This window comes from Euprymna scolopes, chromosome 45 (genome assembly GCF_053919585.1).
Source record: "Euprymna scolopes isolate OS-2025 chromosome 45, ASM5391958v1, whole genome shotgun sequence".
NCBI classification, from domain to species: Eukaryota; Metazoa; Mollusca; class Cephalopoda; order Sepiida; family Sepiolidae; genus Euprymna; species Euprymna scolopes.
Window position 1 is genome coordinate 62786187 of NC_136526.1, and position 26122 is coordinate 62812308.

General features: G+C 34.4%; 1 protein-coding gene and 1 non-coding gene across 2 annotated transcripts in view; both read left to right on the plus strand.

Annotated features, from left to right (window-relative positions):
* LOC145269838 (26S proteasome non-ATPase regulatory subunit 9-like) overlaps nucleotides 1-24574 on the plus strand; it is a 35966-nt gene extending 11392 nt beyond the window's left edge. The window contains exons 3-6 of the mRNA XM_080125556.1: nucleotides 524-711; nucleotides 9742-9843; nucleotides 11469-11557; nucleotides 24471-24574. Coding sequence (XP_079981682.1) covers nucleotides 524-711; nucleotides 9742-9843; nucleotides 11469-11557; nucleotides 24471-24492 — 401 coding nt within the window. The 3' untranslated portion in view covers nucleotides 24493-24574. The remainder of the gene's footprint in view (nucleotides 1-523; nucleotides 712-9741; nucleotides 9844-11468; nucleotides 11558-24470) is intronic.
* LOC145269896 (U1 spliceosomal RNA) lies at nucleotides 19962-20125 on the plus strand. The gene has a single exon (XR_013865284.1). It is a non-coding gene; the product is annotated as a U1 spliceosomal RNA (small nuclear RNA).
* Nucleotides 24575-26122: the final 1548 nt, after the last annotated feature.

Consider the following 26122-nt stretch of genomic DNA (forward strand, 5'->3'; position numbering starts at 1 on the left):
TTTTAGTTTTAAGTGCCTTTTAGTATTCGTTGCATTCTTATAGTATTCATTGCATTCTTTTAGTATTCGTTCCATTCTTTTAGTATTCATTCCATTCTTTTAGTATTTGTTGCATTCTTTTAGTATTCGTTGCATTTTTTTTAGTTTTAAGTGCCTTTTAGTATTCGTTGCATTCTTATAGTATTCATTGCATTCTTTTAGTATTCATTGCATTCTTTTAATATTAGATGCATTCTGGGCATGTGTGTGAGACCAGTCACCCTCTACATGCTACAGTAAACATCTGATTTTTCTGTTGAAGCTATGTTGATCAATTATTTCCTTATCATGACTTCCTGTCCGAGCCACAATCTCCGTTGGCAACTGTTGTCAACAGGACATTGTCTGCAACTGTCACAAACTGAAGACTGTCTCTAACCCCCCCCCCCTCTGTTTCTCTCCTTCTTCCAACTGGCTTACAGACAGATCACACCCAAGATCACTTTGCTAAACATGAATTTTTAAAACGGCTCTCTTCCTGCAGGTTTACAGACGGATCACACTCGAGTAATGAAAGAGGTTGAAGAAAAACTCTTACAAATGCATGCCCAGGCAAGAGACAACAAAACTAATATTTCGGCCATCACTGGTCAGCTGCAATTGCCACCCAGGGTACTGACTGCCTTTGCTAAAGTCGACAGGGTTGAACCAGGATCCCCAGCATCAAAAGCAGTGAGTAAAGACCAAGTTTTCAATTTTTTTTTTTTACTGTATATCTTAGATGGTAAATAATATACATTTTTAGTTGAAGCGATATCATTGGAAACCAAAAAAACTATTACTATAACTTTTGTTGTTACAAGTTATATTTATCCGGCATTGCCTGGAGTGTTATGTAGAATATTTATTTTGACTTTTATAAGTAACTAGCGAGGGGTACCCGGCGTTGCCCGGGTGTTTTTCGGGGTATGTGAAAAAAACCCGAAGCGTTGACGACGCGCAGTTGGATAATAGTAAAGTGTTAAAAAAACAAACAGGTGCGCGTTTTTGATTGACGTGACGGCGATAGGTATTCAGCAGTTACGATTTTGTGTGGGACAGTTTTGAATAAATCGGTTTGTTTGTTTTTAAAAGCCCGCTCCCTGTTTATTAGAAGGAGCGAAATGAAAGCTACAGTCTGATATGACGAAGTCGACATTGAACAAACTGGCTTTCGGCCTGTGATTAGAGTCGAGTTTCGCTTTTTTTATACCGAAAACCGAATGTAACGCATGCCGATGCAGGAAATGTGGAATAATTAACGTTTGAAAGTCAATAAAATTAAATAGACAGGCGAGCTCCGTGGGTAATTCTGAGATATTACAATTTATAGATGATATTAAAAGTTTTAAGAAGTTGTGAATCGAGCAAGCACTTCTCTGATAGAAGCCTTTTGTGGACATCGAGGAAAAGCGAACATACATACACATGCATTTTCACTTTGATATATATAGATGGTTATTTTGGGGTTTTCTCTCACACACACACATACAATCACAGACACACACACATATTGTAAACGAATGAATGAATTAAAAAGCTTAAATTTATTTTAATCTAAATAATTAACGGATATGATTTCTTTTTTTAGTAGAATCTCACTTTTTTTTTAATTCTGATAAAATGAATCTCCCCTTGCCCACTAGAGCCAGGATCCCACAGAGTGTTGGAAAGTGATTCGTACAAAAGAAACAATTGTCGAAAGTAAATATAAGGCCATGACCCAGCACACACACACACACATATATATTTTTTGATGGTTTTCTTGTAAATATTCCAAGACTAGTGTTTTTCCATTTATAGCAAGATAGACAATAATATAAATTGTACAATACCAAATATACTACATTTGTCTGATGCTCAATGATATTCCAAGCATATACATATATATATATATTAGGAGGTATGTTTGGTAAAAAATAGGGAAAAAGTGCTCAATACTTTAGTAGAGCTAAATATATGTTCTTATTATTTCAACCTTGGGTTTTTTTTTTTTTTTGCTTAAATCATTTCAATAGACAGGACAATAATATTATCCTGCCGATCTCTTCAGACAATTCAAGCCAAAATAAAAGATTCTTTAAAATTACAAATGAGCATCAAAAACTAAGATTTGAACTGCTAGATAGAGAGGGGAGAAGGAGGAGTGAAAGGGAAGAAAAGGAAAAGAGAAGAAGAGGGGTGGGGGGAGAAATATAGATTATATGGAGTTAGAATTAAAGATTAAGAGTAGAAAGAAAAAAATTAAAATGGATTAAAAAGAAGAGAGGAGATTGTTAAAGAGAGGAAGAAAGGGAAAGCGAAAGGAATAAATAACGAGAAAGAGTGCGTCAAACAAGTGTCAATAGAGAACAGCAGTAAAGTAAATTGCAGATAAGATCTTTTATATGAATAAAAAAGGTAAAGGTTATAGATTTATCATCGTCGGCCGATTTCTCGTATCCGAGAATTTCAGTTTCCTCTTCTCTCAGTGTTTGGATCGCAGATAGCTTCTCAAACCAATCTGAACGTGGAATTTGCATGGGCAGAGAAGGCAAGCTTGGCAGGGAGCGTTGTTGTTCAGCACAATTTTTTCTTGCCTGCCTCTTGATCTCCACCAGTCTTCTTTCTGCCTCGTATCCTTTGGTACCATGTATGATGGATTGGCACCACAGGCACCGATCCTGAGATGTTGTTCCCCAGATGTGAAGATCAAATCCGGTGTTTTTTAGGGTGGATTTGAGTTGGTCCTTATATCGCGGTAGAGGGCAGCTGATAGGTCTTTTTCCTGTGGCTAGCTCTGAGTACAGGCTTTGTTGAGGGAGCCTGTTTTCATCCATTCTGAGGATATGCCCCAACCAACGGAGTCTGTGTCTCATAGTGGTGGCCTCAATACTGCAACTGTTTATTCTCTCAAGAACGCTTGTGTTGTTTTTTTTTGTTTGTTTTCTTTTTTGTTTTTTTTTACAAGGTAGTCACCACTTATCAAGGCCCGGAAGCCACTCAGCGATAAGGGTTATTGCATGTACAGTACGTTAGTGTGGAGATGTAATAAAGTGTCTACTTAAGGGGGCGATTCATCAGAAATTTGTTTACATTGGACTTGAAGACATCCAGGTTGTAGTCAGGTGTGAAACAGGCAGACGGAACAGAGTTCCACGGGCATGCAGTTCTAAGAAAGAAGCTTTGTCCATAAAATCTACATTTTGATTTAGGCACAGATAAAGAGTGGGGGAAATTTTTGACAGTGGTTTCAGCTAGACGGGTGTTTTTCGTAAAAGATTGGCGAGGGGGGATCAGGGATTGGAGCTCAGACGAGCACCTGCCATGGAAATAACGATAAAACAAAGACAGGCTCGCAACATCTCTTCTGTGGGAGAGAGGTTGCAGGGAAGAGAAAATAGCATCCCCACTCAGCCACAAAGTCTATTTTGTACTCTGTCAAGGACGGATAGGCTATTTTTAGCAGCTCCTGCCCAGATATGGCAGCAGTATTCCATCCTTGGACGTACTTGGCTTTTATATAGATAGAGAATTGCATCAGTAGTGAGATATCTTCTGGGGCGGTAGAAGGATCCCACCATCTTTCCAGCGACCTTGGCAACAGACTTGATGTACGTGTTCCATTTCAGATCAGGAGTAAAGATCAAGCCCAGAAGCTTGTTAAAACATAGGGCTCTTAGACGAGAGCCATCCATTTCAGTTGATGCCAGATATTTGTATGTTACCTAGCGTGTTCTGTGTTATAGGAGAAAATATGAGGAGTTGATAGCCTTCATCGCATAGTGTAGAATTAGCTGCAAAGTTCTTGGCAAATAGTTTGGCCTTGTCTGATGCTGACGAGATGACCTTTGGTTCATTGATAATCGTTGGGATAGAACGCACATTTCTGTTCAAGATCCTATTTGTTATTTGCCAAAACTGGTGGCAACCAAGCCACTGATCAGCTACTTTGGATTTAACAGACTGAGCAAATAGCTCTCTTGCATTTTTTATTACTCTTTTACAGTGGTTGCTGGCGTTCCTGAAAGCAGCTTTAGTCTCAGTGCATCTATTACGTTGGTAGCTATGGAAAAAGTGATTTCTGTGCACGATGGCAGCAGCACATTCTGGGGAGAACCATGGCTGGCTGTTAGGTTTTTGTTGGAATTTTTTAGATGGTATGAATCGGTCTATGCCTACAATTAACTATTCGGTCAGGTCTGATACTATAGAGGACACATCCTTTTTAAACATGGAATGCAGAGGTAGATCAGATATAAATGTACGGAAACTATCCCAGTCAGCCATAGAGTATCGATATGCAGTACGGTGGAAGTGTACATCTGGAGACTTATTACATTTCATTTTTATCTTAACTGATATGACGGAGTGGTCGGAGAATCCTAGAGGAGAAAGAACGGAACATGAACATAGCTCAGGGGAAGTTGAGAGAAAAAGGTCTAGAAGGCTTGCATACTAACCTGTAGTATCGGGCACACGGGTAGGCTTGCGAACAATCTGAGTGATGTCATAAACAATGGCAAAATCATGACAGAACCTCCCCTCATCGTCTGTCTTATTTGAGTGGGTCAGCCATTCCACGTTACATAGTCATACCATTTGATGTTCAGTATAGCTCGAAGTTTTTGTTGGTGGAATTTTTCGAGTTTAGTGAGATCATGTTGGTAAATGTCCAGGTCTCACACCCATACAAAAGCGTAGGTATAACAATCGCGTGGTATACCATGGGTTTAGTTTTTATTGAAAGATGTTTGTTATTGAAGACGCGCTTCGTCAGTTTACCGAAAGCTCCATAGGCGAGGCCAATTCGGCTTTCTATTTCATTCTCATTTGAGCACTTTTCCGATATTATGCTACCGAGATATGGAAAGTGATCTACTTGCTCAAGAGGAGTGTTATAGATTCATAATTAGTAAATAAATTAGTAAAAGTTGATAGGATATATAATTATTATTATTATTACTAATAGAATAAAAGGTAAATAACTATTATTACTAACATTACTAATGGAATAAATAATATAAATTTAAAAAATATATAAAGAATAAAAATAAATAAAAAAATAAATAACTATTATATTTTAGTAGATAAAAACTATTATTATTACTATTATTATTATTATTATTATTATTATTATTTTTATTATTATTATTAATGTTATTATTACTATTATTTTTATTATTATTACTATTATTAATATTATTACTATTATTATCATTATTATTATTTTTATTATTACTATTATTATTATCACTATTATTATTATTATTACTATTATTATTATTATTACTATTATTAATATTATCATTATTGTTATTACTATTATTATTATTTTATTATTTTTATTATTTTTATTAATATTATTACTATTATTATTATTATTATTGATGGAGTAAAATATAAATAACTATTATTTATTATTTAAAGATAAGTAACTGTTGTTATTATTATTATTATTTTTTTACATAGGCGTCACCACTTATCAAGGCCGAGAGGCCACTCAAGGATAAGGGTTAAAGAGTGTACAGTAGTCAAAAGGACAATATAGTAATCGATAGTAATGGAAGTTCAGTAAATTTGTTAACTTATATGGAACGGCTCATCAAGAACTTGTTTACGTTAGACTTGAAGACAACCATATTGTAGTCAGCTGGAATGCAGGAAAACGGAAGACAATTCCATAGGCATGCAGTTTTAAGAAAGAAGCTTTGTTCATGGAATCTACCCTTAGGTTTAGGCACAGATAAAGAGTGGGGGAAACTAGTGATAGTGTTTTCTGTAAGATGGGTGTTTCTTGTGAAAGTTTGTGAGAAAGATGTTGCAGGGAATAGAAAAGGACATCCCTTACGAGACTAAAAAGTCTATTTTGAACTCTATCAAGGCAGCTTACTACTAGTAGAATAAAGGATAAATAACTATTATTTTATTTTTATTACTAATGGGAAAAAGATGAATAACTATTATCATTATCATTATTAATGGAACAAAGGAAAAAAATTATTGCACAGTTATTACTAATGAAATAGAAGGTAATTAACTCTTATAATATTCTTATGTTGAGTTCAATTTACAATTTTTGAAAACATATTCTTTTATTTTCTCATAAGAATATATGTTACAGATCTGTTTCGTTAGCAATCTTAAGCAGTAAAAATATATTATCATTGTATTTTTGAATGAATGTTACAGATCTGTTTCGTTAGCAATCTTCAGCAGTAAAAATATATTATCACTGTATTTTTGAATGAATGTTACAGATCTGTTTCGTTAGCAATCTTCAGCAGTAAAAATATGTTATCACTGTATTTTTTAATGAATGTTACAGATCTGTTTCGTTAGCAATCTTCAACAGTAAAAATATATTATCACTGTATTTTTTGAATGAATGTTACAGATCTGTTTCGTTAGCAATCTTCAACAGTAAAAATATATTATCACTGTATTTTTTGAATGAATGTTACAGATCTGTTTCGTTAGCAATCTTCAGCAGTAAAAATATGTTATCACTGTATTTTTTAATGAATGTTACAGATCTGTTTCGTTAGCAATCTTCAACAGTAAAAATATATTATCACTGTATTTTTTGAATGAATGTTACAGATCTGTTTCGTTAGCAATCTTCAACAGTAAAAATATGTTATCACTGTATTTTTTGAATGAATGTTACAGATCTGTTTCGTTAGCAATCTTCAGCAGTAAAAATATGTTATCACTGTATTTTTTAATGAATGTTACAGATCTGTTTCGTTAGCAATCTTCAACAGTAAAAATATATTATCACTGTATTTTTTGAATGAATGTTACAGATCTGTTTCGTTAGCAATCTTCAACAGTAAAAATATGTTATCACTGTATTTTTTGAATGAATGTTACAGATCTGTTTCGTTAGCAATCTTCAGCAGTAAAAATATGTTATCACTGTATTTTTGAATGAATGTTACAGATCTGTTTCGTTAGCAATCTTCAACAGTAAAAATATATTATCACTGTATTTTTTGAATGAATGTTACAGATCTGTTTCGTTAGCAATCTTCAACAGTAAAAATATGTTATCACTGTATTTTTTAATGAATGTTACAGATCTGTTTCGTTAGCAATCTTCAACAGTAAAAATATATTATCACTGTATTTTTTGAATGAATGTTACAGATCTGTTTCGTTAGCAATCTTCAACAGTAAAAATATGTTATCACTGTATTTTTTGAATGAATGTTACAGATCTGTTTCGTTAGCAATCTTCAGCAGTAAAAATATGTTATCACTGTATTTTTGAATGAATGTTACAGATCTGTTTCGTTAGCAATCTTCAACAGTAAAAATATATTATCACTGTATTTTTTAATGAATGTTATGGATCTGTTTTATTAGCAATCTTCAACAGTAAAAATATATTATCACTGTATTTTTTAATGAATGTTATGGATCTGTTTTATTAGCAATCTTCAACAGTAAAAATATATTATCACTGTATTTTTTAATGAATGTTATGGATCTGTTTTATTAGCAATCTTCAACAGTAAAAATATATTATCACTGTATTTTTTAATGAATGTTATGGATCTGTTTTATTAGCAATCTTCAACAGTAAAAATATATTATCACTGTATTTTTTAATGAATGTTACAGATCTGTTTTGTTAGCAATCTTCAGCAGTAAAAATATATTATCACTGTATTTTTTAATGTAACAAACTTCAAACAATTCTATGGAGAAAAAACATATTCAAACACAATGTTTACATGTCACAAATAGTCAGAATCTTACCTCTGATGTCAAGGGTGTAATTCTCGTTGTTGGTCAGGTCTCCATCTTTTTATTTATTTATTTATTTTCCCCTTCAGCCATACTTTCATATTTATAATTTATCCTTTTTATTCATATTATTCCATTTAATTTACCTCCTTCAATTTATTTTCTCCATTTATTAATTATCATATATTATTTTCGCTTTAATATCTATATACTTATATATATATATATGTGTGTGTGTGTGCGTGCCAGTGACATTCATCCTAGGTGGGTTGAACCAGCTTCCTCGAAAGGAGTAAATGTCCTAAGAGTAATTTTTGCCAAGTACTTGATCCACTAAGCCACGAATCCTTGCGAGATGTTAAATATGTGTGCTAATCGATGATTATTATGATTGTTATAATATATGTAAAAATAGAATGTAAGAAAGAATGTGATTTAATGAAGTGTTTACTTAAGGGGGCGGTTCATCAGGAATTTGTTTATGTTGAACTTGAAGACATCCAAGTTGTAGTCAGGTGGGAAGCAGGCAAACAGAACAGAGTTCCACAGGCATGCAGTTCTAAGAAAGAAGCTTTGCTCATGGAATCTACGTTTTGATTTAGGCACAGATAAAGAGTGGGGGAAATTTTTCACAGTGGATTCAGCTAGACGGGTGTTTTTCGTGAAAGATTGGCGAGGGGGGACCAGAGATTGGCGTTCAGACGAGCACCTGCCATGGAAATAACGATAAAACAAGGATAGGCTCGCAACGTCTCTTCTGTGGGAGAGAGGTTGCAGGGTAGAGAAAAGGGCATCCCCCACTAAGCCACAAAGTCTATTTTGTACTCTCTCAAGGCAGAATAGGCTGTTTTTAGCAGCTCCTGCCCAGATATGGCAGCAGTATTCCATCCAGATATATATATTAACGTCATAATCACGTTGACACACAGGTCTCCATTAGATCACCCAAGTTAAGCAATGTTGAGCCTAATCACTACTAAAATGGGTGACCATTTGAGAATTCCAGGTGCTGTATGTGCTCTCCGCTTGGCATTGTTTCCAGTCATCTATCATAGAAATGTAGCTGTTAAGGGGTCAAAGTTCAACGATTTGACCTTTGAGAACTCTACCAAACTCCTCCGACAATTTACAGTATAAACACTTGAAATTTTAGATATAGGTTCCTTGGCCATGGATCTAACTTAATAACTTGAATTGCACCCAAAACAATAAATTTTAAGGGGTCATAATAGGGGTCAAAGTTAAAAAAAATTGGTCGCTTTTTTTTTTTGCTCAGCATACACCTCCAAATACCCGGGCAACGCCGGGCACCCATGCTACTATATATATATATATATATATATATATATATTTCTACAAGGTGTCAAAAAAGTAACTGAAGGAGTTTGAACTTAAATACATTCTTTATTTTTGATGATATCTTTCTGTAATTTTAACGCAATCTGACTAAAACATTGGGAAATTAAAAAAAAATGCAAAATTCAAAAAATCTTTATTTATGAAAAATGTCTTTTAAATGTTGCCCATTTTTAGCTTCGAATATTTGTGCTCTTTCCAAAACATTATTCATGGCAGATTGCAGAATCTCTGGGTTGCGATTTAACTCCCATTATTTCGTTCCTGATGTTTTCCTTCAATTCTTGCAGGGTTTGGGGTTTGTTAACATAGACTCTTTCTTTAAGATATGACTTAGACTATCTCTTACATGAAACGTCGATAAGCTCTTTGAATCAAAACAGTTGATTCCTGATTTTGGTAAAACAATCTCACAACTTATGTACATTATTCAATGCTATATTTATCCATAATTATTTTTTAAAATATTATTTGTAAAACATCTGAAATAGAGAAAAAAATAATCATTAATGATAAAAATGACTAAAGTTTTCAACCCTTCAGTGACTTTTTGGACAGTCTGTATATTTATTTTGAAGAGATATTCTAGCTTGGTATTAAAAATTTAAATGTTTTTTGTTTTTGTTTTTTCAGAATTTACAAGTTGGTGATGAATTATTACGATTTGGTTCCATTCAGGATAAAAATTTCGAAAGTCTTCAGGATGTTGGAAAGGTCGTCCAGCTTAGTGTTGGGGTGTGTTTAATATTCATTATATTTTCTTAATCTTGTTGCAAAAACTTCTAGATTTCTACTAGCAGGGGGGGGGGAGGGGCACCCGGCTTTGCCTGGTCATAAAATATGCTTACATATGATATTTTAATTTGTCCAGATTTCATTTTGGGTGCCATCAGCTAGATTCGAAACCAAAACTGTAGCATTCAAGGCTGGTGACATTGCCACTATACCAACATGACACGCATATGAACTGATTAAAAATTAAAAAATAAACTCAGATGAATGTACAAAATGTATAACGATTTTTTTTAATTTTGACCCATTTTTGACCCTTAATAAAAACAAATTTTAGCCGGTTAAAGACCCATAAAAGAAGGGTCCATAAAAAATAAAATCATTTCAGGCTCCTAGCGTCACTCTGCAACTTTTAGTTTCGGAAGAGATAGAGTTTGAAAATATGGAGACAGACAGACAGACATATAACCGTTTATATATTAGCTTATATACTAGCATACCACCCGACATTGCCTGATCATAAAATATACTTGGACTTTGCATTAATGGTAAGGTAAGGGGTGATTACATGTAGAACCCCGGTGGCCCTAGAATATGTTTGTTTAAGGTCACGATGTGGAATATGTTTTTCCAGCCCCTGGGTACAATATTTGCCTCGCCTTACGTTGTTATTTATAATGTTATTTGATTATATACATTTATTTTTGATTCCATTTTCACTCTAAACAAGGCACAGTGCCATTTTGATGTAGGGGGTTACTATTGGAAGCATAACTTATAAGTGAAGGGATACTATGGGGGAAGATAAGCAGCAAGATGTCTGTTCACATTACACTTCTGCATGTCAGTACAGACTTTTTTTTTTTTACATGGAGTCACCACTTATCAAGGCCCAAAGGCCACTCAGAGATAAGGGTTATTGCGTGTATAGTAATCAGTGAGATAGTATTGTAGTAATCATTATTATTGGGGGTTTTTATAGAGTGTCTTACTAAAAGGGGCGGTTTGTCAGGAGTTTGTTTATGTTGGACTTGAAGATGTCCAAGTTGTAGTCAGGTGGGAAACAGGCAAGCGGCAGAGAGTTCCACTGGCGTGTAGTTCTAAGAAAGAAGCTTTGCTCATGGAATCTACATTTGGATTTAGGCACAGATAAAGAGTGGGGAAAATTATTGACAGTAGTTTCAGCCAGACGGGTGTTTTTCATGAAAAATTGGCGAGGGGGGACGAGGGATTGGAGATCAGGCGAGCACTTGCCATGGAAATAACGATAAAACAATTTAAACACGATATTTAAATGCTTAAAAACTTTTGTGATTTTCCATGTCTTACTGGTTTTAGCAAATAAGGTGTAAACCATTATAATTATTTGCTAATATTTTCTCCTCTGAAGAGATGGTAGACATCGAAATCCTATAGGATAAGGAGTTAAAATATTTCTAATGTATTCTTTGTCTTGCATAGAATAATAAAAATCTTTTGATTTTAAATTTAACCATTTCATGTCATAAATTTTAAATTTATTGAATTACTAAAATTTGATATATATATATATATATGTTGTATCGAAAAATTGAAAAGGTATAATTAAATATATACATTTTGTATTTGTTTTTTCTGTTTTCTTTCAGAAAACAATTTCTGTCAGTGTTTTTCGAGAGGGCAAAGAAATTCGTCTGACATTGATCCCTAACAAATGGAGTGGACGTGGATTATTAGGGTGAGTGATTTGGTTTGAAACTGTTTTGTTTTTATTAATAAGTTACCACTTATAAAAGGCCTAAAAGCCACTTGAGGATTAAGATTAAACAGATGGATACCATATATCAGCTAGTGAAAACAACAGTCAACATAGAAAACTACTACTAATAGTACTGCATGGTTTGGAGTTGGACGCCTTCTTGTCATGTTGGTGTTGATGGTTGCTTTCCAGGCATTACGATCGTGGACGAGATGCTCTTTGATGTTTAGAACATGGAGGTCAGCCTTGATGTTTGTCCAGCCATTGTTTCTTTGGCCGGTCACGTTATTTGCTTCTGACATCAAAGGACAACATTCAATGAACCTATATATTTGTTTAGCAATAATGTTTTAAGCAAACTACCTCACTCTTTTACAAAAACAAATATAATTTTAAGAGAAAAATCCACTGAAAATTATCTGCACTTTAAGCATGTAAAGAAATGGTCCAAGATCAAACCAGAGACGGATTATTGGAAAATAAAATGCACAAAATTAATTTAGATGGATGACTTGGATGGATGTTGTGGAAAATAAAGGTCTGAGAGTGAATATGGTACCAATGCGAAAGTGATAACAAGTGATGCCACTACTACGACTACTACTACTACTGCATGATTTAACGTCTTCTGTTCCCAGCTGCTGGGGTTGGACGCCTTCTTGTCGTATTACCACTGATCCTGATGGCGGCTCTCCAGGCATTACGATCACTGACCAGATGCTCTGTGATGTTTAGAACGTTGAGGTGAGCCTTGATGCTTCCTTGCCATCACTTCTCTGGCCGGCCGTGGTATTTGCCTGTGACATTAAAGGACAACAATCTGTGTTGCTAAACGTTATCATCCATTCTCTTCATACGCGCAAACCATCTCACTTCTTGACTTATTCCTGAAAACAATACTGAAAGCTGGTATGATGGATATAACCCACTTGTGAGATGATAGCCCACTTGTGAGCACCAATCACCTTGTAATAATCATTGATACTACTACTACTACTATTACCACTACTACTACATGATTTTAACGTCTTCTGTTCCAAGCTGCTGGGGTTGGACGCCTTCTTGTCGTGTAACCATTGGTACTGATGGCTGCTCTTCAGGCATTATGATCACTGACCAGATGCTCTGTGATGTTTAGAACGTGGAGGTCAGCCTTAATGCTGTCGTGCTATTGCTTCTTTGGCTGGCCATGGTATTTGCTTGTGACATCAAAGGATAACATTCTATGAACATATCAAGTCTACAACCGTCTTTAAGGTCTTGGTAAATCCTCATCATAACTTTGTGTTTAAATGTGTTTTTATTCCTTTTCACTTTTACGGTCGTCGATGATCAATTAACTTGTGTATAAAACAGGCCTTGCCTTAGAGTTTTGATTGTCGATGAGAGTTTATGTTAATAGTCTAAGGCTCGCATAAATTCTTCCACAAAATACACGCATCCCGGAAACAGTAACGCTTTTCTCAAATGCATACGCGCATTGTTAGTTCGATGAGATATCAGACGAACAACAACACAAACAACTCCGGAAGCAGTAAAGTGACAAAGTATTCGACATGAAGGTGCATGGTGCGTGCAGGAATGTCTTCACTGCTTTGTCTTCATTATCAGCCACCTATTATTTGCCAATTATTTTCCGTCTCAATGGTAACTTACCTTTATAACATTATCTGGGAACCAACACATAGTAGCCTCAGTCACAAAGCAAAGAATAGAAAATAACTTCAACTCGCTGTTTTTGTACAACAACATTTATTTTCTCATTTTCTCATTACTGCTGTGACGTCCCTCATGTGATCGTCTTCTCGAACGTGTTTTCGAACATTATCCAAGTCTCTAACATGATTGTCTTCTGGAACATGCTCTCTCCATTTTATAGTCTTCTTTTTTCTTACCATGACGTTATTTCACTCACAGCTCGATATTTGCATATGTTACACTGTGTTTTGGATGAATAAAAACAAAATGCATTTTTAAGTAAAAATTATCTTCTCCAACCATCCAAGCTGTTCTCAAAGTGAATCCGAAGTTAACTTTTAATATAGCAACTTTTTGGACCATGCCATATAGTTGCACCCTGGCAGTACTCTGTGTGCAGCTTGGCATTCATTGAAGAATCGCAATCGACTCCTTAGTCATACATTGTTATTCAATCAAGTGGTCAAAGATAATGTTGGGTAAGGTGCTCTCCACCACAAGGCCTCACTCAGACTCTTCGATCAAAGTTCAACTCAGAAATGACAGTTCCATGGCATCGTATTTAATAAAAACAGAACAAGGAAATTATCTAAGACGCAGTAGACGTCATCTTCTAAACAAAAACGACACTGTTTGTATAGGATTCCACGGAAAATGGAACCAGAAAGGAAAGGTAGTTAAAAATTGGAAGAACCCATTCATATTAAAAAAAAAAAAACAAAGCCAAGAAATTATCTAAGACGCAATAGATGTCATCTTTTATTAGCAAATGCAAATCCTACACGCATTATCAAAACTACACAATATGACTATGAAAATATATTTAATGAAAAGATTAGTCAAATACATATAGAACATTAATTGATTGCACAAAGGGAGGGCGAATAATTAGGCTTCCAGTCAGATATGTGTTGTGTTGTTCGTTGGAACGGCGAGGACCATCTGATCAGGATGGGATGAGGGGAGTCATCATCGATGAGTGCGGATATGGCTGATAAGCTCAATCTTTGCTTGAAAAGTTCGGTAAAATCCATTGAAAGCGGTCGGTGGTTCTATGAGAAAATAAAGCTGTGTACGCATTATAAATGTTTCTTTTCTGTGTCTTACGTTATACATTAGTACATTAGGGGTCATTTCGAGTTAAAAGTTTATTTACTGCACTCATCTGGACTAGAGAAAATCATGATTTAAATGTGTATGTCTCGTCTAAATAACTAACGATAATTCTCTAATATGGCCGACCAGACGGGTGATCAAAAAGTCAGATCGAGCGTACCGCGTACCGGAAAATGAAATGAGACTAAAAAAACAGGCAAAAAAAAAACACGGCCAAAAAAAAAATTATCCACCAAGAAAATAAAACACAACAAATTAATCTGAAAAGCGCAAAGTTCAAGCCAAAAAAAGAAAAAAAAAAAGGCCAATTGTCAATTTGATCTCATTTCGTTTTCCGGTACGCTCGATCTGACATTTTGATCACCCTTCTGGTCGGCCATATCAGAGAATTATCGTTAGTTATTTAGACGAGACATACACATTTAAATCATGATTTTCTCTAGTCCAGATGAGTGCAGTAAATAAACTTTTAACTCGAAATGACCCCTAATGTACTAATGTATAACGTAAGACACAGAAAAGAAATATTTATAATGCGTACACAAATTTATTTTCTCATAGAACCACCGACCGCTTTCAATGGATTTTACAAAGTTCTACTGCAGTGAGAACAGGGAAATGTAGCAGATCCTTCCTGTCCTTCCTGGCAGCAACTTTTCGGTTACTTTCATATTTATATTTGCAGACATCATCATAAACAATGGCTCGCCACTTGGCTCTATCTAAAGCTGTCTACTCCCATGATAACGGATCAACGTTGAAGGCTTTCAGTGATACCTTCAGAGTGTCTTTAAATCATTTTCTCTGGCTCCCATGGGAGCGCTTGCCATGTTGGAGCTCTGCAGACAGAAGCTTCTTGGGCAGTCTGTAGTCTGGCATGCAGGCTACATGACCAGCCTAGCAAAGCTGAGCCTTCATCAGTGAGATATAGAACAAAAACATTTAATGAATGAAAAAAAAAAAATTGTAACGAGTTAATATTTTTGATGGATAAAAAAAAATGTGCGTATACGTAACGAGACTTTTATTAAAACTGTGTAGATAGTAGTCGGTTGACACATAATGTATCCTACGCTATTTTCATTTCAGTAGGATCATTTTTGTATTAGGTTGCATTTTGAAATGCCGAAACGGTATATGGCTATGTGAGATTTATGTAAGTGGTTTGAGTTCCATATTAGGGGTGTTGATTTAATTTGAATAAAATACAACCGCTTAGAGACTGTTCTTCTTTCTCCAACTTAACAACATGGTGAGAAAGAAGAAGAAAGAAAGAAACAAACAAACAAACAAATTTCCAAAATTCTGAAGATAAAGATGCTCCGAAATATATAAATTTCAAACAAGTAAAAGATTTATTTTATTTTCATAATATTGCGGTGTAATTTGTCTTTCAAACGTATATGATACATATTCTATTTTATGCAAATTAAATCAACGCTCCTAATACGGAACTCAAACCACATATATATTATGTTGGTGCAAAAATAATGTCGTTTTTATGATATATATATATATATATATATATATATATGACTCGGGTTTTTGTTATTCAAAAGTAATAAACTAATGAATTCAATGAGGTTGTTAGATAGTGCTCAATAAAAAGAGCTAATAATACTTGTTTATTGTTATATAAACATGCTCACATCCGCTGCTACAAACAGCCATTTGTTTCAATCAAACAACAGATATCATCAGGCAGCGACTTTACTATTCAAATGTTCAATTTTATTCATTGAACATTTGAATAGTCAAGTCGCTGCCTGATGATATCTGTTGTTTGATTGAAACAAATGGCTGTTTGTAGCAGCGGGATGTAAACATGTTTATTTAACAATAAATAAGTATATATATATCCTTCCGTCCAGTGCAGCCGTAGCTGAGATTGAACTCACTACACCCGGTCGTAGTGTAATTCATATCTTGTCGGTAGCTGAATACTTGATGCTTTGCCAGGGCTATCAAGGGTATTTTTTATCGTGATGCCATCACTAGATGAGGTGCCTACCACGGCTTAAGAGAGTCCCATCTACCCTCGAGAGAAAGATAGTTTCTCAACCTGGTATTTTACCTCGCGATACATACAGTGACTTGTCTTCCCAAATGATCATCCATCTGGTACTGGCCAGGCTCAACGTTGCTTAACTTCGGTGATCTGACAGATGGAAAAAAAAAATGCATTTTTCCCCAGGTATAATTTGGGACGCTGAATAATCAGTAGAACAATGAAATGAAAAAAAAAAAGTTTACACCATCGCCGAGTCTCGAAAATTGGTGAAACAGTTTACAAAAAGGAAACAAGTTAGCAATCAAACTATAACTGAATGTGATTAGTCCCAGAAGCAGTAAAAAAAAAAAAAAAAAAAAAAATACCCAAATATTATACCTGTAAGTGCCGGGAAAATTCACTTTTTATGGTATCTTTTGTTTATTAAATTGCTAGGTGAAACTACAGAATAGTTAAAAAAAAAACCCCCAAAAAACAAAAAAAACTCTTGCTATGTTAAAAATGGATTTCGAAATAAAGTTATTATTTCAGCACGGTCCTTTCTCTGCAAGAGTACCATTTTTTATGTAAAAAAATTTCACAATTTATCTATTTATATATCTCTCTCTCTCTCTCTCTCTCTCTCTATATATATATATATATATATATATATATATATATATATATATATTAATTTTATTTATACAAACATTAATGGCTACATATGTGCATACATGTTTCTGTAATCACCCACGTTGGGGGATTACGTCTTCAGGCCAAGAATTACCGTCGAAAGTGATATTTCCACCAAATACCTATAAATATATATATATATATAAATAAAAAAAAGTGAACGTGTGTCTGTCTGTCTGTCTACATTTGCCTACGCAATTTTTAGTCTATAGACTCGAAATTTGATGTACAGGGTACTGAGATTTGGGAAAATCGATATGATCGGTTTTTGGCCAGAAATTTGGCGATTTGACCTTTGAGAACTCTATCAAACTCCTCCGACAATTTTGATCTACGCACTTGAAATTTTAGATATAGGTTCCTTGGACATGGATCTAACTTAATAACTTGATCTTGGACATGGATCTAACTTAATAACTTGATCTTGGACATGGATCTAACTTAATAACTTGATCTTGGACATGGATCTAACTTAATAACTTTATCTGAGCACAAAACAATAAATGTTAAGGGGTCATAATAGGGGTCAAATTAAAAAAAATTTACCGCTTTTTAAAAATTTTTTTTATTTTGCTCAACATACACCTCCAGATGCCGGGTTGAAATGCTAAATAGTAACGCCGCCAAAGATGTCGTGTTTCGCATGTCCAGAATTTACAGAATTTGGCAGTTACAAATTTTTCATGACAAAAGACACATCCAACAATTCATCTCATGGAGTTTCTTTGGCAGAAAAAGAAGTATTTGATATAATTTTTTGTTTTGGTATTTCTAGTTTTTTCTTTTTTCATTAATTAACAAGTTTATTTAAAAATTTTTTATTAATTAACATCGTTACATTGTAACAGGTTTTTTAAATTAATTTTGTGTACGTTAATTATTAAACATCCCAAATTTATATATTGGAAACAAAAAAAATAAATAAATGCTTATTTTTGCAATGTCTATGCTGGTTATCTCCCTTAGATTTGAGTTTCTTGTTGCCATAAGCGCACATTTATTTGTTATATATTTCTTTCTGTATTAATTTTAATTTTTTTTTTTTTTTTTTTTTTTTTACATATAATAGAATATCGTCAAGGAATAAAATCGAAAAATTCTGTAAACATAAGCGCCTTTTTTTTTTTTTTTCAATTTTTATACAAAAGATGAATTTTTTTTTTTTAAACGTCAAGGGAGGCAACACTTTCCAAAATGTTTTTATAAAGATTGCTTTGTTTTGATTTTTGATTTAAAATAATAAAGGCCGTTGATATTCGCAGCCGGCTGCGGCTATTCTAAAATGCTATTCGCAGCCGGCCGCATCAGCTGACCGGAAGTGACGTCAGACAAATCTTAAGTAAATTCTTGGCTAGAATTGTAAAAATAATTTGTTTTCTTTTGTAATAGAATTTAACAATTTCTTTCATTTTGAGCTGCTTTTTTCTCCCGTTTATTTTTGTTTTCTACAATTAATAAACCAGTTTACAAGTAAAAAATAAGTTGTTTTAATTTTTAATTACCAACACAGTGGCGAATTTAATTTTTCTCTCTCCCATTTTTTATTTTGAGCGGAGAATTTAACATGTCTTTTCATTTTAATTATTTGTTTTAGTTTTTCATTACTAACACAGCGGAGAATCTGGGGTACTCATGCAGAGAACGGCATGGGCGTGGCTTATCACTTGCTCAGTTGCGAAATATTTTTGTTTTTAGTAAATAATTTGTGTTTTTTGGCAAAGTTTATTTTTAATAAAATTAGCGTATTTACTGATATTTTTGAACCGCGATATTACCATTCTTTCATAACACCGATCACTTTAGTCCTGCCTTCTTACACAGGTTTTCGGGTCGCTGACAACGAATCTGATAATCAACCCCACAGCAAATTTACCGTTTAGATGGTATTAACCCCTGGAGACTGGCTCTACCTGTCGCCATTTTACAGGCTTCGTTGCCCGCCCGCTAGGTGTATCAGAATTTTAGGCGGAATTTTTGACACCCCCAACAAAAAACTGCGAATAAAATATATAAAACTCGTAATTTCTGTTTTTAAAGTGGGTTGTTTATTTTCCTTATGAAATATACTTCCAAAATAAACTATTACAGTCGTTTAAAACATAATAGAAGTATTATTTTTTTATTTTTTAAAAACAATGTTTACAAAATGTCTAAGCGCGTTTCTCCGATGTTACAAGCAGCCATTTTTTTACGTATACAAATACATTGATTTTTACGAGTTAACTTTTTTTAAAACTTTTTTAACTTTAAAAATCGATCTAAATTTTTCTATTAGTTCAATTTTTACGTAATTTTCAGGTTCAATGTGAAATTGTATGCTCTTTTCAATAAAGTGAATATAAATTTCTGGTAAGGTTTTTTTTTTTAATAATTTTGAGATCAATACCGTCGACTCGACAACTTCCGGTTTCGCCGCCGGCCGGCTGCGAATAGCATTTTAGAATAGCCGCAGCCGGCTGCGAATAGTCACTTCGATAATAAAATAAAAACTAAACTAAACTTGTAAAAAAAATAGTTTGATTTGATGGAAAAAAAATGTTTTTTTTTTTTTTTTTTTTTTTTAAATAAAATAAGTTGGTTCCGTTTATATTTCTCGCAAAGTTTAGAAAAGATCGTTATTGTTGATTGCGTGTAAACGACCTTGACATTTAATATTACGATAAAATATGTGTTTATTTAAGAAATGTCGTATTGTATAAAAATTTTGTTAAGTTTAAATGATGAGAAATTATTCGTTATGAAATGTTGTTATTGATAAATGCAAAAGTTGTAAGGTGTTAATGTTGTTGCAATTTGTTTGAATGTATTTTAATAAGTTGTAACGACGTGTCGGTGTTGTGTATAGCTGTGTGATATAAAAGTGGCGGTAATTTTTCTGAGAAACTCATACTTACCTGGCACAGGGGTCAACGGTGATCATCCAGGCCGTTCTCCCAGAGCGAGGCCCTTCCATTGCACTACGGTTGGGTTGACCTTTGCGATCGTCCCAAATGTGGACGACTCGGGTGCGCTATTTCTAAGTGTGGGGTCTGCGTTCGCGCTCACCCCGATAATTAAACAAAAATCAGATAATCTTATTAATGAAACCTTCATAAACTTTATCTTATTTACTGTAATTTTAATTAGTTTTGATAATATAAAATTTTCAATAATTTTGTCGTAAGATTTCAGAAAATAATTAAATTACTTGAACAAGTAAAAAAAAATAATCATAATGCCATATGTGATATGCTAGATGATATGCCTACCACGGCTTAATAGAGTTTAGACCGTGCCAGTTTCTCAACCTGGTATTTTCACCTCGCGGTACATACAGCCGCCTCACCTTCCCAAATGGTCACCCATCTGGTATTGGCCAGGCTCAACGTGATTGTGTATGTCTAAATATAAGACCTATAATGGCCGTACGTACATGGTTACTTATGTGTGATTCTAAAATCACTGCCACAAATTCTTTTCTAAATGTCGAGTTAAAAAGGTCAGTTACTTGGCCTCCAAGACGATTGCCCGTGTCTGTTTTGCATGATAAACATTATTACAAATTCTAATATTATTAAACTCTACCTGAACCCCTGTATACTATAATGTATATCGATACTGCATTCTTGTAATGTTACATGATAAAGGCTGTCCCCTTTTCATGTAAATATAAAAATAGGGAATTAGTTAAATGTAAAAATGAAATAGAATAGACGAAATTCGAACCTCGTAATTTAGGTTTAGAAATAGATTACGAGAGAGAATTAGAAAATTGAATGTAAAAACAAACCATTGTTTAGCTTAGAGATAAAATAGTTTTAAGAAAAGGAATGTGCATTTGTCAATTCTGTTATGAAATTAATTGAATTGAGGAATGCAACTATAGGATAATTTAATAAACATGTTTTTAACATATTGGAAATATAGGTTAAAATTCCTTTTGTAAACAAAGGAAAAAGTTTTGGACACGCATTTCAGAACACGTGAAAGAAGACACATGTTTTAACAGGGGTATGACGTCATGGAAAATGGGAAGTTATTGATATAGTTAGAGACTTTAAAGTTAAGCAGAGAGAGTCTGATGACGACCGACGACAGTCTGGAGTCCAGAGATGGACAGTCGAACGTCTGGAAGCGAGAAGGTCACCTTTGAAACATAAAATGTAAAACTTTGAATTCCTGACTAAGAAAACCATCGACCGGTCCATGGGAATAAACAGGAGTGAGAGACAAGCAGCAGATGCACCAGCCCAAATATGACAACAATACTCCATACATGGGCGAATGGTGGCCTTATAGAGGTACAAGATACTTTCAGGCGTGAGTAGTTTTCTAGCACGATAGAGAGAGCCCACCTTCTTCGCAGCAACCTTTGCAATGCTCTTAATGTATCTATTCCAGTTCATGTTCCTTGTAAACGTTAGGCCGAGGAGTTTAAAGGAAGCACTTTCAGTTAATGGATCTTTGTCATTAAACTCTACCTGAACCCCTGTATACTCTAATGTATATCGATACTACATTCTTATAAGATATATCTCTCCTTTTCCAACTGGACAACTAACCAATTTCTCTTCTCCCCAACCTGCTATAAAATCACATACTATGCCACATACCTTGGAAGAGGGGTTTAGCTTCCGGTCCTTAACTTTAGAAGGTAACTTTTTACCTTTTTTAAAATCGATAAATTCTAAACATCTACATTTATCTATTGCTAAGGCATGCATTATCTTATAACATATATCTATAATCTATAGCTTATCTATAAGATAGATACTTATTAGCCATAGTTTGTACTTATATTTAAAGTGATCTATATTAAGTAGCAAATATCTTTAATTCCCTTAGATGGCCTAAAGTTAAAGTAGTGGTGATTATCTTTACATGAAAACTAACACCTGAAACTCATTTCAAATCGTATCCTAACTCTTTATATTATAATTCTTCCAATGTATTTATTAATCCCCAAACCATATTTAATCCTTGCTGAACTCTAGTAGATATTAACCTTTAATCTACACCCCATACTCATGCATACCTCCACCCACGTTTCCACTCAAAACATGTGAATAACCACATCTTCCAATCTTAATCCTATTTTGCGGAGTGTAAATTCAAAGCAGATACTAATTATCATTGATATTAACTCGAATGATCCTAACTACCTATGTGGGGGCATAGAAATACCTGGCTTTGAAACCAGATGTGGGGATAACCCCCTCGCTACTGATGGACCTATAGATCTGGTCAAGTCATCAATCTAGGAAAACTAAGAGAGAGAGAAAGAGAGAAAGAAATGTCAGCAAGGACTTATATAACAAAAGGGAGAGAGAGAGAGTGATGCACGCACACACACACACACACACACACACACACAAAAGGCCTTTCAGGTTCAAACGATTGCTAGACAACGGGTCAGGATGAGAAGGGAAGGGGATAACATGAATGCTACAGGCTAACTAAAACATCTGACCCCCCCTTCCCTTTGCACTGTTGAAGGTGACGTCATAAAAAATAAAATTCTGACACTTTAGTAGGCTGAATCGATAAATACTAAACATCTACATTTATCTATTGCTAAGGCATGCATTATCTTATAACATATATCTATAATCTATAGCTTATCTATAAGATAGATACTTATTAGCCATAGTTTGTACTTATATTTAAAGTGATCTATATTAAGTAGCAAATATCTTTATTTCCCTTAGATGGCCTAAAGTTAAAGTAGTGGTGATTATCTTTACATGAAAACTAACACCTGAAACTCATTTCAAATCGTATCCTAACTCTTTATATTATAATTCTTCCAATGTATTTATTAATCCCCAAACCATATTTAATCCTTGCTGAACTCTAGTAGATATTAACCTTTAATCTACATTGCCAAAAAAGTTTTTATTAAAATTTTTTTTTTATGAAAGGATTACCACATATCAAAGCCAAAAGGCCACTCGAGGATAAGGGTTAATTTAAAAAAAAAAATTTTTTTTTTATGAAAGGGTTACCACATATCAAAGCCAAAAGGCCACTCGAGGATAAGGGTTAATTTAAAAAAAAAAAATTTTTTTTTATGAAAGGATTACCACATATCAAAGCCAAAAGGCCACTCGAGGATAAGGGTTAATTTAAAAAAAAATTTTTTTTTTATTCAATTTATTAACCCAAACATGGCACAGTGCCACTTTGAAGTTGGGGGCTATTATCGGGAACATAAGTTGCAGGGGTATTCTGAAGGGAGATTAGTAGCAAGATGTTTGTTCACATTACACTTCTGCATGTCAGTACAGTTGGAAAAGCAGAATCCCAGAAAGGACTTCCAAAGTCTAGCAGTTCTGGGGTAGAAACTATTGGAGTAGAAGGCTTTCTTACATCCAGGGATCTCTACTGTGAAGGGGTGGGATTTAGCTGCTTGTCGGGTTTGTCAGAGGTATTCATGTCGAGGGGGTACAAGTGCTTGTAGTTTGTCAGAGCATTCACCATTAAAATACTTGCAGAACAGGCAGAGGGATGCAACATTTTATTGATGGGACAGAGGCTGAAGCCTAGATGACAGTTCAGGAGTGAGAGACAAGCAGCAGATACACCAGCCCAAATATGACAACAATACTCCATACATGGGCGAATGGTGGCCTTATAGAGGTACAAGATACTTTCAGGCGTGAGTAGTTTTCTAGCACGATAGAGAGAGCCCACCTTCTTCGCAGCAACCTTTGCAATGCTCTTAATGTATCTATTCCAGTTCATGTTCCTTGTAAACGTTAGGCCGAGGAGTTTAAAGGAAGTACTTTCAGTTAATGGATCTTTGGTCATTGCTATTGGCGGTAGAGAAGGTCTCTTGTAATTATTCAAGGAAACAAGTTTAGTCTTGGCAGCATTGAAATACAACCATTCATTTTTGGTCCCCATTCCACTACAGATTAGAGGTCTTCCTCTAGAGCTTAAGCCATTTCCTTAAATATGTGTGTATTTGTTTTTTTCATATGTATTGTAGTCATTTCCTTAAATATGTGTGTATTTGTTTTTTTCATATGTATTGTAATCATTTCCTTAAATATGTGTGTATTTGTTTTTTTCATATGTATTGTAGTCATTTCCTTAAATATGTGTGTATTTGTTTTTTTTTCATATGTATTGTAGTCATTTCCTTAAATATGTGTGTATTTGTTTTTTTCATATGTATTGTAGTCATTTCCTTAAATATGTGTGTATTTGTTTTTTTCATATGTATTGTAGTCATTGGACGAGTTGTGTAAAAATCGTTTGTCGTTGTAATTCGGTATAATCAGACTATTTATGAGAACGGTTCAAAAACACGACTAAGAACACCATAAAATTTTCCGTTTTAGATTTTTTCATTGACTAAAAATTATTTTTTTGTGATTTGTAACCACAATTTCCTTCTTTTTTCTTCTGCAGATGCAACATTGTTCCCCTATAGAAGCAAAAAAAAAAAAAAAAAGGACGAGCAGGAAATTCTTTGTTTTTATGTTTCAATAAATGTTTAGCTTTTTCGTTTAAAATTTCTGTCTTTATTCTTTCTTTCTGATGTGAGTGGAAGTGCTTATTTTGTCCAATAGATACCCTAACAGACTCTGGAATCGGTGATGTGAGAAAGGTGGGCTCTATTTAATATGCCAGAAAGTTACGCCTGAGAGTATCCTGTACCTTTACAAGGACACTATTCGACCATCTATGGAGTATTGTTTTCACATTTGGGCTCGTGAATCTGCTACTGGTCTCTCACTTCTGGACAGGATTCAAATGAGAGTCGCTCACCTGAGCAATCATCTAAGCTTCAGCCTCTGTCCCATCGATGAAATGTTGCATTCTTCTGCCTATTTTACAAGTATTTTAATGGTAGATGCTCCAACGAACTACAAGCCCTTGCAGCCCCTCAACATAAATTCCCCCGACAAACCTGACAAGCAGCAAAGTCCCACCCCTACACAGTAGAAATCCCCAGATGCCAAAAAGCCTTCTACTCTAATAGTTTCTTCCCCAGAACTGCTAGACTTTTGAATTCCCCTCCGGGTTCCTGTTTCCCTGACTGTACTGACATGCAGAAGTTCAAGTGTAATGTGATAGAGACCTTGCTACTCAACTGCCTACGTAGTGTCCCTGTTATCATGTTCCAGATAGTAGCCCCCTGCATCTCTGCCGCTCGCCTGTTTCCCACCTGACTACAACTTGGACGTCTTCAAGTCCAACATAAACAAACTCCTGACAAACCGCCCCCTTAATTAAGACACTTTATCAAATCTCCAATACTAATGATTACTACAATACTATCTCATTGATTACTGTACACACAATAACCCTTATCCCTGAGTGGCCTTCGGGCCTTGATAAGTGATGACCCCCATGTAAAAAAAAAAAAAAAAAAAAAAAAGTGGCACCATGCCTTGTTTTGGATGAAAATGCAATACAAAAAAAATGTTTAGTTCAGATTCGATCAGATCCATCGATGTCAGTTGCTATTGAGAAAACTTTTCATCTGCGTTTTCCTCCCATGTCATCGTTGGATGATGATGATATGTGTTGGGTAGTTTTTAAAAATAAATACTGCATTTTTAATTTAATTCAAGCCATGAATCCTATTACTAAATTATTTTAAAATCCTCTAAAACAGATTTCCAACACAAGGTGAAATAATCTCTATTTTTTCTAAACCTTTCTATTTTGTTAAGCCAGATGTGCAGTTTTGACTGCGTTTACGATATTTTTATATACAAAATGAAACATTGGCTTAAAAAAAAATATTAAACTAATACCTAATCTTCAATTTCAATATCGCCCAATGTTATGTTGCGTTGTTTTCTACGTGTGGTTGGTAAATAACAATAACTCGAGTGTTGACGTCATCGTTGGATTTAGCGTTTCATATGATGGCATGTGCTGGGCAGCTTTTAGAAATTGACTTTTAAACTAACCTATCTCTGGCCAGGTTTTTATTTAAACTACATAACTTGAAATGCAGCAGAGTTTTTTAGGCCAGACGACCTTCATGAAGTCAACCGAATAAGATGTTTGTATCGACACGATCACCAAGTGATTGATTGGCTACCAAA